At 40.8% G+C, this 17,777-nt stretch overlaps 1 protein-coding gene across 3 annotated transcripts; it reads left to right on the top strand.

Moving 5' to 3' along the window:
• Positions 1-574: 574 nt before the first annotated feature.
• On the top strand, positions 575-17,555 carry tbc1d13 (TBC1 domain family, member 13). 3 transcript variants are annotated; one of them, XR_014277953.1, is made up of 13 exons: positions 575-727; positions 3,156-3,229; positions 3,323-3,363; positions 3,933-3,994; positions 5,033-5,132; positions 6,349-6,431; positions 6,505-6,664; positions 7,946-8,156; positions 8,259-8,422; positions 14,066-14,226; positions 14,803-14,860; positions 14,944-15,424; positions 15,759-17,555. XR_014277953.1 is itself a non-coding variant. In XM_082541660.1 (12 exons), exons 1-12 carry the CDS (start codon positions 705-707, stop codon positions 15,007-15,009), a joined length of 1,203 nt encoding a protein of 400 aa, XP_082397786.1. In that variant the 5' UTR covers positions 575-704; the 3' UTR covers positions 15,010-17,555. The 3 variants fall into 3 exon arrangements, 1 of the variants encoding a protein (XP_082397786.1); XR_014277954.1 differs by having other exon boundaries at positions 16,837-17,555; XM_082541660.1 differs by having other exon boundaries at positions 14,944-17,555.
• Positions 17,556-17,777: the final 222 nt, after the last annotated feature.

A 17,777-nucleotide genomic window follows, 5' to 3' on the forward strand; every position in this document is an offset into this window, starting at 1 on the left:
TCCTTTGGAAAGGATTATCGTTTCAGACATTCAGCATGCTTAATAGTTCAGAATCAGACTGTCGTTTTTACAATAGTCTGTTGTTTATTATTTACAAAAAAATACAAAACATTTTCACCATGATTCATGGAGACAGTGTAGGATTATTTTGATTTGTTTCCTGATGTATGTGATGTATGTTTTGTGTCTGTAAAGCAAATTCCTGCAATCAACTACCTACATCTTATCTCTCACTCACTGCGCTGCAAAAACAGAAAGATCAAACAGTCGTATTACAGATGGTGTCACATATTTGTGAATCCATAACTACGTGTATTCAGGCATCTTGGCATGCAGAGACCCTGCAGCTGTTGTGGGGAGGACTGTCAGCGGGAGTGTATTTATGTCAGATCTATGCCAACATTTGTCAGTTACAAAGAAAGGTTTGGGCAGTAATTAACTGTCTTTTAATTTATTAATTAAAAGCTCAACTCGGACCTCAAAAGCTTTACTCAGAATGTATTCTCTGGAATAAATCTTCTCGAATTCTTCCGTTTAAAAATGTATTACTAACTGGTCTGCAGGAGGCAGCATTGCAGCCGACAGTGCATTACCTGTCGGATTTCCTTGGTAAAAGAAGAAGAGAAGTAGGAAGACTTCCCTGTGGCCAATAATTCATTCCTCTTTGGAAACAGTTAAAGGAAAGCACCGTCTCCTGCCTCGACATGTCTACAGCGTACAAAAACAGGTGAGAGGCATTCAAATCTCTGCCCTCGTGAGGGATATAGGGCGCGCGCACATACTGAAGCTGTTTATTTCAGCAGCTAGCCTCCAAAGCGTAGAATTAGCATTAGCAGCCCCGCTGACCAGACACGAGCCCAGTTACAGCCGCTGGAACACGCGCATTGTGAACGCTAATATGGGTTTTTCAGCTAAAAAAAGAGTCACCGTTAGTATCGCAGATGGAAAGCGCGCAGGGTGCTTTGTAAACTCAAGTATTCAGGTATTATGCTACCTCCGTGTTAGCACATCAGGTGACACAACTTCCTCCACTCCCAAAAGGCTAACAATTAGCCACTGTCCGGCTAACGGTATGTGCTGACTTACTTTGTGTCACCGAAAGATTGACAATAAATCAGCTGTTCACACATAAACACTAGACCTGAACGGAAATTCAAACACATGTGCTTACTACAAACGAACCCAGCCCTCTGACCTGATAACTGCTCGACAAAAAGACCTTAGTAATGCCTTTTTATGGGGTTTTTTTCTCTTTTGCTTTTTCTTTATTGAGCAAATCTTTTTCGTTAACAGTACATATTTTACAGAAGCTGACAATATTACCATGTCTTTGCTGTCAATGTAATAATCAAATCTCAGAGTAAATAGAGCCAAGTAAAGACTCGAAAACGATGTAAACATAAGCTGAAAATTTGACAGAGGAAGGACTGTTACACAAATGGCAGATTCTTATAATAGGAAAAGCAGGGTGTTTTCTGTTTAAAGTTTCCTTTAGATTTCAGGGAAAAGGGCCAATGGGGCGAATGTAGTAGGAAAAATAGTTACTGAGAAAACCCCCAAATTTGTTAGAAGAAAATAGCAAATTTTGGAGGGACAAATGGGAACATTACAAGGAAATAATAGGAAGAATAATAGGTCTACAAGGAAGAAATGTTTAATTTCTGAGGGAACAATAGCAAATTTCTGTGAAAATGTTGAGGAAATAAAACAAAATTAATAAGGAAATAACAGTCAAATTCTTGAGGTGGAACATTTTTGTGGGAAAAGTGACACATTTGTGGGGGCGGCATCAGTTTTGTTTAAATAAAAGGCACATTTCTGAGTCAAAAATACACCCAAGTGAGAAGAAAATGGAAGATTTAAGGGAAATAATCAACTTAGAGAGGAAAAATGGCAAACGTATGGAGAGAAAAAAACCCAGATCTGTGTGAGGGAGGAACAGAGGCAAATTTGTGTGGACGAAATGGGCAATTATACAAGACCTGGTAATATAATGAGAATAAATGGAAAGTGTACGAAATTACATTTATTTACATCTGATGAACAGATATGTTTTCTGTGCTTTAAAAATGGCTCAAATATTTACATCTTAATTCTGGGTTTAATTTTTCCTGTGGGAGATCGGCTCAAACCTCTTTGGGGAACGGCCGTCATGGCATCGCTCACTATTAACACTAGGGCTGCACGATTTTGCATAAAATGAGAATCACGATTCTCTCACGATTTTCTTTTCCAGTATAAATATTTATTGCACTTATTAGCTGCACATCAACTTCGTAACAGTTGAGACTGAACATAAAAACAATAAATAAACATAAAAACAACAAATGTCTCATGTTTTGTAGTTGCCGCAAAATGTTGTACTGCTTGAAATTCCGTCTCCACCGTTGCTCGACACTGCGTGTATAGAGCAGGTAGTGCAACAATAGAAAAACAGTTGCGGGACGGCACTGTGTAGCGTTTGTCTAGGGTGTTGATCATTTTCCTAAATCCCTCGTTTTGCACAGTGTTGATGGGAGCCATATCTTTGGTCAGGTGATAAGTGATAGCCTCCGTAATTTCTTTGTGCCTGCGGGAGTTCGACGTGTATAGGGAAGCGCTGTATAAGGTTCCCGTTATTGATGTTTGGGTGGTTGACCGGGACGGATTTTCTCTTGTCACTTTCTCGTCATCCCTGACGTGCTCTCCGTTGTTTTTTCCCTGCTAATTTTAGCATCACACGGCACAGCTTCTGTATCACGTGGTATAAGGCTCCGCCCTTGTCATTTGTTGAGCAGGAAGAGTGAGCGCTTGTTTTCATGCAGATTACGTCCCGGATCAAAATGCGGTACAATCGTCGTCGTCTTTTTTTTTTTTTTCTCTCTCTCTTTTTAAAAATCGTTGTCATTTGGAAATGAGATCGCACATAAGTATGAATCGAGATCGCGATTTTCTAACGATTAATCGTGCAGCCCTAATTAAGACTTTTCAGTCGGGATTGAAAAGTGTTAATAGTGAGCGATGCCATTTCCCCATCTTCATATTTGACTCAGAGACAAGAGGCTGTCATCAATCTTCTTCTAAAATTCACTCTCTCCTGTTGTCTCTCTAACTCTGGTGAGTTAACATTTGGGTCAGAAATGAAACTGGCTCTAATCTCGCCTCCTTTTTTTCAGGATACAAGAGTTCAAAGTTGCCTTGGCTGAAGAAAAAATCAACTTGAAGACACTGAGGGAGCTGTGCTTTAATGGTAACTGGATTTTTTGAAGGGGTGGGACTGGTAATGTAATAGTACAATATTCTGTTAAGCTTTACTGACGGAACCTTTCTTTATTTAATGCAGGAATCCCTTTTGAAGGAGGCATACGAGCGCTGTGCTGGAAGGTGAGTCGCCCTGCCTCATGGGACCATTTTAGCTTTAGCTGGTTGTAATTGTATAAACTGGCGTCTCACTTTACAGACAAAAACATACCAGCAGACTCAAAGGTGTACTTTGAGGAAATGCCTCCAATACTTTATTACCTCATACTGTGAAAAGATGTGCTGCCCTTTTACGGCTGAACACTTTACAGTTTACTGGGCTGTTGGTGTCTAAGACAACTAACAATATCAGGGAACTGATTTTCTCTCCGTGAAATATCCAAACTCCAGGAAACACGGAAAAAATGCTGTCTAAGAGTTTCACTAATAGCTGCTGATCTGTTGTCTGCACTTTCTTTTTAATACTACAGCTTGTGTCTACATCCCTGCTGACACATGACACTTCCAACACTCCCACCACATGAGACCAAACTACAGACTGTATATAAAAGCTGGACATAGCCTCAGTGATGTCACCCAGTGGTTTTGGAGTGTGCAAGGAGCTTTGATCTGTTTGTAGGAGTGAAACAGCTTTAATTATGTTTTTAACACAGAGCGTCGTTCTTCTTGTGTTTTGTTTACCTCCTTCTCAGATCCTTCTTAATTACCTACCTGTTGATCAGACCCAGTGGGAGTCTTTCCTGAAAAAGCAAAGGTAAGTGGATCAGTTTAAAGCCCGATCAAAGAGCTGGTGCTTTGATTTTATTTAGGAGAACCCTTGTTTTGTGTCAGCTGCTCTGAGTCTGACTCACAAAACCTGATGCTGCTTATTATGATGCATTATGGTTGAAGTCGCAGCTCTGTTGTGGTTTCCTCTGTTTCACATGAGAGGACATTTTTAGTAAATGAATATGCAGCCTAAAGAAGATTGTCTTTTCCACCTCTGATTATTTAGATTTAGCAGTAAGTCTGCTCTGTGAGCTTCCCGATGTTCCATGTGCATAGATGGAAAGCTGGAGGCTTCTCGATTCTTATTCACTTTAAATGTGCCGAACTCACGAGTGGCCACACTACACTGTGGTTATTTTGCTTTGTTTTGTGAATGCTGCTTAATTTGAAAAGATGAGTCAACCTAATTTTAAATGCTGCGGCTCAGTTGAGTAGTTCTTAAACTTTTTGCTTCACTTCAGTAGCTGGAAAAGGACACACAAGTTTTATCAGTCATCAGCAATCCAAATACAAGGACCCAAAGTAATCTTAAAACTTTTGGCCAGAGGGGCCGATGGCGCGATATGGCAGCCTCGCTTCTGTCAGTCTGCCCCAGGGCAGCTGTGGCTACAACTGTAGCTGCCTCCACCAGTGTGTGAATGTGAGAGTGAATGAATAGTGGCATTGTAAAGCGCTTTGGGTGCCTTGAAAAGTGCTATATAAATCCAGTCCATTATTATTATTATTATTTAAAAAAGGTGACACATACACAGGGGGAAAAGCAAGCAAACTCAGAAGGGAAACGCTGACAAATTTACAAGAGGAAAAACTGTAGAGTCATTTTTCTTTTAGAGTTTAAACTATTTAATCAGTCAAACTTGTCAAAGAATAGAAAATCTAAAAAGAAACTTTATTTAACTTCAAAAACAGGACGTGAATCCTTCCATGTGATTCACTAATATATGAGAATCTGATGTGACTAATCAAATTCAGTGATTATTAATCAATTAATGTATTCTTTCCTTTTCTTCCATGGGTCTCACAGAGAGGTGTACTCCCAGTTCCTGAAGGAGATGATCATCCAGCCCGGCATTGCCAACGCCAACCTGGGCCTTTCCAGAGAAGACGTGACGATGGAGGATCACGTGAGTCATCCTCTGTCGTTCTCTCTTCGCTGCAGTGACGAGCTGAAAGAAATAATGAAACCAAATTGTGCTATGAGTGATAAATCGAAATGAAAATTAGCATCACCTCCCAACAGTTATACAAGTGTCAGATTGAGATAAACAGTGTGGATTCTCCTGCTGAGTGCCATTAAACTGTGTCAGGTGAATATAATTACAGAGTCTAAAGTCGTAAAACACTCACTGCTGCCGTTTTCAACTCGAGCACTCAGCAAGCAGGAGTTTGGTCTGATTCTGTTACAGATCTTTAGCTGAGGTCTGCATAATAAAGATTTTACTGGACTCGCAACATTAAATTTTATGGCTTGGCTTCATAAGGTTGTGCTTGAGTGAACCTTTAAACGTGTGAGTACTGAATAATACCTTTCACTTTGTGACTGCTGCCCACACTGGGCACAGACTGTGTGCAGTAATTTATATTTGCACGATGGCACACAGTGTAGCATAAACTAGAGCTGTTACAGAGGCTTTTTAAACAACCAAATCCATCACAATGAGTGCCTACCATGAATTAATTTGGGGGCGACTGTGGCTCAGGGGGTTGGGAATCGCATCTGTAACCGGAAGGTCGCTGGTTCGATCCCTGGGCTCTCTGTCCTGGTCGTTGTGTCCTTGGGCAAGACGCTTTACCCTACCGCCTACTGGTGATGGCCAGAGGGGCCGATGGCGCGACATGGCAGCCTGGCTTCTGTCAGTCCGTCCCAGGGCAGCTGTGGCTACAACTGTAGCTGCCTCCACCAGTGTGTGAATGTGAGAGTGAATGAATAGTCGTATTGTAAAGCACTTTGGCTGCCTTGAAAAGCGCTATGCAAATCCAATCCATTATTATTATTATTATTATTATTATCATTATTTATCACTCATATGCACATGGCTGTGCTTCATCTGTTTGACTCTAAAAACGTGGGAGTCAGAGTCTGAAGTGATAAGAAGCCAAGTTATCTCCATGCACACAGTGCACACACGCAGCAGCGTGATTCTGAAACTGTCGGATTTATATTTTGAAGTCACTTTAAAGTCAAATTTGCTCTGCAGTCAGATAAACGCTGAAGAGATGTACAGCACGTCCTTACAGATCACAGAAATATAGATCACCTTCTCCTGTGGCTCTTTGTCATGAGCCACTTGTCTTGACGAGTTTGATTGAATAGTTTTTATCTGATCTGATTCTTTTCAGCCTCTGAATCCAAACCCTGACAGCAGGTGGAACACCTACTTTAAAGATAATGAAATTCTGCTGCAGATCGACAAAGACGTGAGGTAAACACCTTTACCAGCTGTTCTGTTACTTCTGTTAAATAACAGTAATGTGAATGTGAGTGTTCACCTGCAGGCGGCTGTACCCGGACATGGCGTTCTTCCAGCGCCCCACAGAGTACCCCTGTCAGCTGATCCTGGACCCTCAGAACGACTACGAGACACTGCGTCGCCGAGTGGAGCAGACGACGCTGAAGGCACAAACGGTGAACTGCAACCGCAGCGGGGTCACCAATGTAAGCCTACATCCAGGGCATGAATGCGATTGTGGGGTCCAGCTCAGTTTTGCTGATTCAGGCCCATCTGTCGAATTTTGACTTTTCTGCCCCGCTTACAGTACAAACAGGTTAGTTCAGGTACAGTGACGCGCTGAAACAAAACCATCATCCTGGTATTAACAGCAGGAAGGGTTGAAGTTACTCACACGGCCTACATCAAAGCTGACACCGGTACAGCTGAGAAAAGAAAACAGTTAATGACTAAGAATTCATCTCATTAGAAATGTAATAGGAATGTATAACTTATGATGGAATGATGATGGCCATCGTCAGCTATTTACATTCGTTTGTTGTACATGACTTTTCTGTAAACATTTACCCACCTATAAATCACAGACCTGAATTACTGCTTAATTACTGCAACATTACATAAAGTTTTTAAAACTACACGTTTACACAGTCACTTAAAGAGGAAATGGTGCAGCATTTTTTTACAGGTCAGGCATTTTAACCCTCAGGTTAATATCTGTAAAAGGGGTTTTAATTAACTTAGAAATTTAGATGTAAATGACTGAAAGGGCAATACTTTACCTCAAAGGAATGATCGTGGTTCTTTGGATAATATCTAGACAGATTCCTCTCTCTGCCGTGACCGTCTTTCAACCTCAGTTAATGGTGAAAAATGTAGATCATGTCCTGTACCAGGCAGGAAATAAAAACTTGGCAGTTGTTAAAACTTAAACCCCCTGATGACTGCTAAAACGTGCACATAATGTGTAAACGTTAAGTTTGAGTTATGTGCAGAAAAAGTGTGTGTTCACAAAGCAGCCTTGGTCACACAGTTTGTGTGTACAAAGAAACAGTAGTTTTATTCAGAGGGCAGCAAGATTATTTATGTAGTGGAGAAACCCTGCTCATGTGGATATGACTAATCAGCATGAGCACCATGTCTCCATTTGTTTCACATCTATTTGATATTTGGTAACATTTACAGACATAACTGGCATAAATCAGGTGTTTCCTTCGCCAGTAAACGATAATAACATGGGCACATGTCTAATTGTCATTAATAGCATGTGTTCTGTGATAATAAGAATATTTTATGTGTTTGGCATATTTGCATTACAGTTTTGTCTGTTAGCATAAAAAATTAGAAGCGGCGTTAATCCTTGCTTCCATGTGATTGGCTGATTAGATATTACTGTTGCTATGCAGTTGTACAGGTGTGCCTAACAAAGTGGCCATTGAGTGTATGTTACTTAAAATCTGTTTCGGATCAGCTGTGTCTTGTTTTCTCAGGTGAGTTCACCTGGAAAGGCGCTGAACCTGTATCCATCTAACGAGTACGAGGTGCTGCCCAATGGCAGTGAAGCCCACTGGGAGGTGGTAGAGCGGATCCTCTTCATTTATGCCAAACTGAACCCTGGCATCGCCTACGTCCAGGGCATGAATGAGATTGTGGGGCCAATTTACTACACGTTTGCCACAGATCCCAACAGCGAGTGGAAAGGTTTGTAACGTTTAAAAGGGGAAAAAAGCTTACATAAACTCTGTTTTCCTTTTGGTGATTTTTTTTTTTGTTTGTTTGTTTTTTTACTGCGGCATCTCACAGAGCACGCTGAGGCAGACACCTTCTTCTGTTTCACCAATCTGATGTCGGAGAACAGAGATAACTTCATCAAGAGCCTGGACGACTCTCAGTGTGGCATTACCTACAAGATGGAGAGTGTGTACTCCATGCTCAAAGACAAAGACATGGAGCTATATCTTAAGCTGGTAAGGTTCACCTTTAACACATTTCTTGTTCCTTCCACTAAACACAGACGCAAACAAGTATTTTCTTCAATAACTCAATTACCAAATTGACTTGAATATGCTTTGTAACCAGGGTTTTAATAGTTTTGCAATTTTCATTAGTTTTTATTTTTATTTAGTTTTGACTTCAGGTTTTCAATTTTATATCAGTTTTAATTAGTTTTTACCAATTGTTTGCTAGTTTAGTTTTTAGTTTTTTGAAAATCCTTAGTTTCAGTTTAGTTTTGATTAGTTTCAGTTATAGTTTTAGTTGTTTGCAATAATTACGTGCAGCAAAATCCCAGTTTCATCATATCAGTCATGCTCTTCTGCTTATCCTTGGGTATGTTGCTATTCCAGCTACCATACCCTGCACCCTGGACAGGTTGCCTGTCTGTCGCAGGGCTAACACGCAGAGACAGACAACTCACATTCCCAACTATGGGTTCTTTAAATAAATAAATAAATAAATAAATTAGGGCAGATGAACAACCATTGATACCAGGCAACTATAAAATGTATATCTTGGCCCCACTGAGACTATTAACTCTTGCAGCACCGGGTGTTCGTAATTTTGGTTCAAGTGAATTGATAAACTTTTTGAAGGCAGTTGACTCACACAGTTATGTAGACATCCCCGTCCTGTTGTCTCGGGATGCATCACGCTGCCTTGCCTGGGGTTAGCTTCTGTTTTCTGGGGATGAGGTTTGAGTGCGCTCCCTTACCTTCTCAAGGTAAGCTAGGTTAGCCTTCTTGTGTGAGCTTTTCAAGTGCACTTTAAGGTTTGTGGGATTTTTTTTCCCTTTAGAAATGTCCCTCATAATTTGTGTCTTTCCACTACAAGTCACTTTATCCAAAACACAGTCATATTCAAAGTAATCCCAAATTGGACTCAGGCGCTTTCTCCCGACTTTTCCTGACATGATTCTGCGCGAGGACGGAGCAACACAGACGACTCGACTAACATACTGCCACCTGCAGGCATAATGAGACAGCAAGACAAAAATCTGGAAACTCAACTTCATTTTCACTCTTGACTATTGTATGACACGCACACATCAATGAAAACTAAACACATTTTTGCTATAAATTCAGTTAATTTTAGTTAGTTTTGTGAGCACTCATTACAGTTTTAGTTAGTTTTCCTTTTTGTTTTTATTTCTGTTAATGAAAATGTTTTTTCACTTCTAGTTTTCGTTATTTCGTTAGTTTTCGTTAACGATGATAACCTTGTTTGTAACAGAGCTGCTTCCAGTCAGCCCTTTTCCAGTTTCTCTTATTGATAAGATACTTTAAAAAAGTAGAAAAGATCTCTCCTGTCCTTCCTCTTGTAGGATTTAAATAATTTTTGTCGGACAGTCAGCACTTTTCATGATGTTTCTTTTCAAGATAATCGCCTGTAACTGCTGTGATTCTTGGCTGTTTGACAGACTTTCTTCTCACTCATCAGGAATTTATTTCCTACAAAGCAGCAAAACAGGAACTCCCACAGGTTAAACTGGGCTGACCAGATACGTTTAAAGCCTACTGACTCTGAATTACTAAACATGAGCTCTCACAATCAAAGCAACTTGTAATTTTCATGTTAGATTGTATGTAAAAGATGATGATTTTTTTTTATTATTATTATTATTCATTTATTTTTTGGTAAGAATCAACCTCTGGGAATAAATATCAAAGCCAGTGCTGCAGCACCACAAGCTAATTTCTCTCGTGGTCTCTTGATGCTGGCTCTAAAAGCGAGTTAGTCCCCATACAGGGAGTGCAGAATTATTAGGGAAATGAGTATTTTGTCCACATCATCCTCTTCATGCATGTTGTCTTACTCCAAGCTGTATAGGCTCGAAAGCCTACTACCAATTAAGCATATTAGGTCATGTGCATCTCTGTAATGAGAAGGGGTGTGGTCTAATGACATCAACACCCTATATCAGGTGTGCATAATTATTAGGCAACGTCCTTTCCTTTGGCAAAATGGGTCAAAAGAAGGACTTGACAGGCTCAGAAAAGTCAAAAATAGTGAGATATCTTGCAGAGGGATGCAGCAGTCTCAAAAGTCTCAAAAGCTTCTGAAGCGTGATCATCGAACAATCAAGCGTTTCATTCAAAATAGTCAACAGGGTCGCAAGAAGCGTGTGGAAAAACCAAGGCGCAAAATAACTGCCCATGAACTGAGAAAAGTCAAGCGTGCAGCTGCCAAGATGCCACTTGCCACCAGTTTGGCCATATTTCAGAGCTGCAACATCACTGGAGTGCCCAAAAGCACAAGGTGTGCAATACTCAGAGACATGGCCAAGGTAAGAAAGGCTGAAAGACGACCACCACTGAACAAGACACACAAGCTGAAACGTCAAGACTGGACCAAGAAATATCTCAAGACTGATTTTTCTAAGGTTTTATGGACTGATGAAATGAGAGTGAGTCTTGATGGGCCAGATGGATGGGCCCGTGGCTGGATTGGTAAAGGGCAGAGAGCTCCTGTCCGACTCAGACGCCAGCAAGGTGGAGGTGGAGTACTGGTTTGGGCTGGTATCATCAAAGATGAGCTTGTGGGGCCTTTTCGAGTTGAGGATGGAGTCAAGCTCAACTCCCAGTCCTACTGCCAGTTTCTGGAAGACACCTTCTTCAAGCAGTGGTACAGGAAGAAGTCTGCATCCTTCAAGAAAAACATGATTTTCATGCAGGACAATGCTCCATCACACGCGTCCAAGTACTCCACAGCGTGGCTGGCAAGAAAGGGTATAAAAGAAGAAAAACTAATGACATGGCCTCCTTGTTCACCTGATCTGAACCCCATTGAGAACCTGTGGTCCATCATCAAATGTGAGATTTACAAGGAGGGAAAACAGTACACCTCTCTGAACAGTGTCTGGGAGGCTGTGGTTGCTGCTGCACGCAATGTTGATGGTGAACAGATCAAAACACTGACAGAATCCATGGATGGCAGGCTTTTGAGTGTCCTTGCAAAGAAAGGTGGCTATATTGGTCGCTGATTTGTTTTTGTTTTGTTTTTGAATGTCAGAAATGTATATTTGTGAATGTGGAGATGTTATATTGGTTTCACTGGTAAAAATAAAAATTGAAATGGGTACCGTATTTTCACGACCATAAGGCGCACTGTGCTAAAAGGCACAGTCTCAGTTATGTGTGCCCTTACTGTATTTAACACACACATAAGGCGCACTGGACCATAGGGCGCATACAAGTACCGTATGCGTATTTAAAAATAAAGCGGGAGCAAACCTGAATTCGGTACCTTACTCACATTTTTATTACCAATAATCGTCATCATCAACAACACACAAGCATACAAGTGTGCGTATTTAAAAATAAAGCAGGAGCAAAACAAAGTTTGGTACTCACATTTTTATCATCAATCAAACCCATCGAAGTCCTCATCCTCTGTGTCTGAATTGAACAGCTGCGCTAAATCTCCATCAAACATGCCAGGTTCACTGTCTTCACTGTCAGAGTCACTTTCCGTGCCGTGCGGCTCCTCGGAAACGATGCCGGCTTTTGCGAAAGCTCGAACAACAGTGCCAGCAGACATGTTAGCCCAAGCATCTACAATCCATTGGCAAATTGTGGCGTAACTCGCCCGGCGCTGCCTTCCACTCTTAGTGAAACTGCGTGGAAAAAACCACCTGGTCTCCTTACATACACCTCCCTCAGCCAGTCTTTCATCATTTCCTCATCCATCCAGCCCTTTTCATTTGCCTTAATGATGATTCCTGCTGGAAACTTCTCTTTAGGCAAAGTCTTTCGCTTAAAAATCACCATAGGCGGCAGTTTCTGTCCATTAGCATGGCAGCCAAGCGCAACAGTAAAAGAAGACTTTTCGTGCCCCGTTGTGCGTATCGCTACCGTGCTGGTCCCCTTCTTCTCCACAGTGTGACTCACCAGGATGTCAAAAGTGAGCGGGACCTCGTCCATGTTTGTGATGTGGCTGGGCTGGATGTTTTTGTCGCCGATGTGTTTGCTGCAGTAGGAGCGGAAGATGGCCAGCTTTTCCTTATAATCCGCTGGAAGTTGCTGCGCTACCGTAGTCCTGGTCCGGATGGAAAAATGGCACCGTTTCATAAAACGAAAGCACCAAGACGGACCTCCTTGGAAATGTTCAATGTTCATCTCTTCTGCTAGCGAAACTGCTTTTAGTCGAATGGTGACCGTCGAAACGCTTCTCCCGCTCGCTCTTTGCTCGATGATCCACCGCTCGAGTCTTTCCTCCAACTCGGGCCACCTCGCCTTATGTCCGCGGAAACTCAGCTGCGTTTTCTTGACCTGTCGGAGCTTGTTTTCCAGCTTCCTCCATTTGCGAACCATCGATTCGTTAATCTTAAATTCTCTCGCCGCTGCTCGATTTCCATGTTCCTCCACGTAGCTGATGGCCTTCAGTTTAAACTGTGCTTCGTAAGCGTGTCTCTTTGCCATTTTCAGGGTTGTTAAAACAACGATGTCCTGCATAATGCACATACCTGTTCTTTTATACAGGTATGTGCGATTGTCCCGGTATTTACGATCAACGCCCACACTTCACCCTTTAACGTTCTCATGGTGTTCTCTACTACGTCCTCCTTACAACACATAGGGCGCACCGCGCTATAGGGCGCGCCGCACTTTTTGAAGAAAATCTAAGACTTTTAAGTGCGCCTTATGGTCGTGAAAATACGGTATATATTTTTTTGTTAAGTTGCCTAATAATTATGCACAGTAATAGTCACCTGCACACACAGATATCCCCCTAAAATAGCTAAAACTAAAAACAAACTAAAAACTACTTCCACAAACATTCAGCTTTGATATTACTGAGTTTTTTGGGTTCATTGAGAACATGGTTGTTGTTCAATAATAAAATTATTCCTCAAAAATACAACTTGCCTAATAATTCTGCACTCCCTGTAGACTCCCGGGTTTAAATGTCCAACTTTTCAGCAAAAATAAACACCTTTACAGCTTCTAGAATGTGACTGACAGGTGGATGGTGACACATTCATCTGTAGCTGCTAGCTGTCTATTAGGTTTCACCTCAGCTAACTGGAGTCTCAGAACTGGACCTCTGGACTGTATGGTGTTTGCATCTTCTGGGCCAATTTGCTGAGGATAGGCCTAGCAGACAGGTAAAAACTGCAGTCAAGACTGAAACTGTAGACCTGAGCGAAATCCAAATGGATACTAATAAACCTTCCAACTCCAAATAGATCTGGTGACAATGGCTGCCTGGGTGTGAGCCCACTGGGAAGTATTCTGAGTTACTTTCAACAACCCAAACTAAGCAGTTTCTGGGCAATACACCTAGTGCTCCCAAAGCAGCACCCATAGGGCATACTTCTAATTCACTGTCAAAATATTAAATTTTTTTCTTGATCAGCTGCAGGTGCAAGGAAAAAATAAACAGCCCTTGGAACTACCAAGATATCTACCGGTACTTTGATTATTCATAAATTCATAATTAGTCATAATTATAAACAAACACAAAATCAAAACAAACCAGTACTGCTGTGTTTTCTTTCATTTATGGAACAGCTTCATGTTCTCCCTGCAATAAAAATTTAAAAAAGTAAAATGCAGATTAAATTCTTGTTTAAAAATTGTTGCATTGACTTCCTGTGTGTCTTCCCCCCACAGGAAGAGCAGAACATCAAACCACAATATTTCACCTTCCGCTGGCTCACCCTGTTGTTATCTCAGGAGTTCCTCCTGCCAGATGTCATCCGCATCTGGGACACACTTTTTTCTGACCAGGACAGATTCCATTTCCTCATCCTGGTCTGCTGCGCCATGCTCATGTGAGTCTTTCAGACTGGATTGAATTTATTTCAGTTATTTTTATATGTCATCAATTGGACATGATTCTCCTGAGATTTTTTAGAGCCAAATACAATAACTTTAGTTTACTTTAAATGTATAAATACAAACATGCAAGCAATCCAGGTCTTTGTCTTTAAGACATGACTCTAGTTTTATTAATTGATCTGTCATCTTCATAATTATAATTGGGTATCATCTGCATACAATAGAAACTGTGTTATTTTCTAATAGATTACCTGAAGAACGCGCACAGAGCATGAAATGTTAATTATTCAGGTGTAAAAGACTATGGGCAGACTAGGCTTTCAAAGTCCGAGTCAGGGTGCTATTTAGCATTACAGTGTTCTTTGCGAAGAGGAAAAATGACTCGGCAGTCTTTGCAGAAGTACTTGAGTTTTGTGTGAATTTAGAAGTAGGCATTAGTTGTCTTGCTTCATAGATGGATATAAGTGGGTGTCATCTGCATAGAAGTGTATGCACTTTCTTTTTTTTGTTTTTTAAATAACATTTCCTAAGGGAAGCATTCACACTGTGTCAACTCCTCCTTCTCACAGACTTATCCGGGATAACTTATTGGCTGGTGATTTCACAGTGAACATGAGATTACTGCAGGTACAACTCTAAAGCACACAGTGTTCATGTTCAGACATGCAGCTGATGCTACAGGGATTAATTGGGCTGGATATGTCTTTCAGGATTACCCCATCTCAGACGTCCACACCATCCTGACCAAAGCCAAAGACCTGCAGGATACATCCTAACCTGGTCCTCGTCCTCCCGCCTTCTCTGGTCACGTGTGGTAGGTGGGAGTCTAAAACAAAAAGGAGAAAAAAAAAAAAAAAAACAACAAAAAAACATTTGTCATGTCAAATGTGTTGTGGATGGACCTGACCAATGAAGAGTCTGCACGGATGTTGGGGACAGCGTGCAAAACTTGGGAGGACATGCTGAAACTTCCTCGAAATGAGTGGAGGATGGAGGGGTGCCTTGTGTCATAATGCATTATGGGAAAAGGCTCCCTTGGTACGTGCCTGTCCTGCTTTCTCAGCCATCTCTCCCGTGGAGACAAATGAAGGTCTGTAGGGAGGCGGGGCCACAGTAATCCTACACTACCAATCGTAACCACATGTTCAACGAAGGAGCCAAGAATTCAAAGGAAACTCCCACTGCGATCACGTATGTAGTCCGATTGAGTTTAACTGTGTTGAGCAGTATGTGCATGTTTGTTCTTCTAAAAAAAAAAAAAGTTAATTTTCAATGATTTTTGCTGATGTAAGAAACATGTATGCCTTACCTTTTGAAGGATGTGAAATGGGAGATGGCATTTCTGTGTATATATTCACTCTGACATCAGAAACATGAAGCGATAGTTTCCGCCTGTTATCATCTCAGCAATGCTTTCTAACCTTTTGGAGAATCACAGCAGAAGGAAACTGCTGTTGAAAGAATGGTGTTGTTTTTTCATACTGAACACTATTTTCACAGCAGTTTTATTTTTTTCTTCCTCTAGCCCAAAGAAGCAAGTCTCACAACTACGTTGGGACCAATGTGCACTTAATTTTAATAGTAATGAAATATTAACAGTATGGTTTAGTGAAGTTCTTAATTTTTGATCAGCAATCAGTCCAGCTTCTGGAAATTGCCAATGTCATCGACCAATCGGAGGAAATGTGTGAGGAGCTAAAATAGCTTGTTTGAGACAGAAGGATTAACTGAGCCCAGTGTAAGATAAAGAAGGATTATTCTTATCTATGAATCATGCACAGTTGCTCAAGTAACTTAAAATGAAAAGAGGGTGTTTTTTTTGTTTGTTTGATGTTTTTGGATAGTGAGGAATTATCTTTACATAGCAATGCATCAACCACACAGCTGCCTTTTAGGCAAACTTTCTAAAAGTTGGCATGAAACACTTCTTTTCTCCTCTTCTTTACAGAGTGCAGTTGTTCAGTCAGAAAGGAGGCTTGGCTGTTTATAACAAAATAATAGCCTTGCTAAATTTAAGTTAATCACTTTTGGTTTAGACTGATGATGTTCAGTGTGAAAACGGCATCCTGGCTCATTGCACTTTTCTCTTCTGATGTGCACGTCTGTGTCCAGCCTTGAGCTTGTAACACGTCAGTGAGGAGAATCAATGCAGAATCAGAAAAGAAGCGAACTGTTGAAGCTTATTGAGTGATGACGCTCATATGAAGGCACTCTGTGTGGATATTTGATCTGAACACGAATGAAAAGAGGTCATTCTAACTCTAAGAATTTGTAATGTGGCCCTACATGCACAGGCCCAGGGCCATTAAAGTGCAGTGTTTATCGTCTTTACAAACACTTCTCAGAAGTTGGTTTGGGCATTAAATAATCTAAGCTTTCCCTGTCTGCTTTTTATTTTCTGCTTCTAAAAATTAAACCTAATCTTCCACACTATAGAAACATTACTTTTCTTCATTTACTTTTACCTACAGTCTGTAACAGTGCTGAACTTTGAGGAAGTGTTAAGTTGCTCTTTCACTTAAACTGAAAAGATTATTCTTGCTCAACTTATCATAATGAATCAAAGTGGACCTGTTCTTCTTTTCCTGTTTCCTGTCTCATAGTTCCTGCTCCAGTGGTGGATGTTCATATTAAACACGGCCAAAGTTAACAAATAACAAGGTCAGTGTACAGTTAGTCCCTCTGACACCAAAGCTCAGGCTGCAAAATGCTCCAAATACTCATTTTTTTCCTTTCTACTTTTGGACTTGCATGAAGTCACAGAGAAGGGACGTCCCTAATACAGTCATGTTAAGCACAGACGACCCACACACTTCAGTTGACAAGGGGCAGTCAGTCAGAATAAAGTTGGCTTAAAGGGGGAGGAGCTAAAATGGCTAGCTTGAGATCTAAAGGTCTGCCCCAAGGCTCCGTGTAAAATAAAGAAGTATTATTTTGAACTGTGAATTATGCAAAGCTCCTCTTGTAGAGTTCAGGAAAAAACTGGAGCTGGAAATTAGAACAATGCATCCACTTAAATCTAAAACCAGTAAAATCTCAGAACCTGAGAAATGGCTGTTTTGTTTTAGTTTTAGTGACCGCTTTTAACTGTCAGACTTAATATAACACTAACTGTTAATCTAACAATAGCTTCATATGTAGGGAAAAATTTATGAATTACACATAAACTGCTTTAACACTTTGAGACGATAAAGTCAACATTTGTGAGAAAAAGGTGATGAGGTGAATCCAGATAAAGTTTTTCCTGATGGGGGAAAAACACAAATCTTCTTGCAAAATTATGACTTTAAAATGTCATTTTGGCTTCTTTTTTTTTTTTTTTTTTAAAGAACAAAAAAAAAAAAAAACTTTAATGCTTAACTTTTTTCTTTAAATATCACTCTTCTTTAAACCTGCAATGGCCCATACATTCTGCTGTAAAAGTGATCGTAAGGTGTTTTCCCACCAACGCTGTTTAGTCTGTTTAAATCGAGGATGTGTGAACATGGTGATCACAGCAAATCAACCACACCGAGACCCTTTGGAGGTGGTCACGCTGCGGTTC

Source organism: Aulonocara stuartgranti (assembly GCF_965226115.1).
Source record: "Aulonocara stuartgranti genome assembly, chromosome: 7".
Taxonomy (NCBI): domain Eukaryota; kingdom Metazoa; phylum Chordata; class Actinopteri; order Cichliformes; family Cichlidae; genus Aulonocara; species Aulonocara stuartgranti.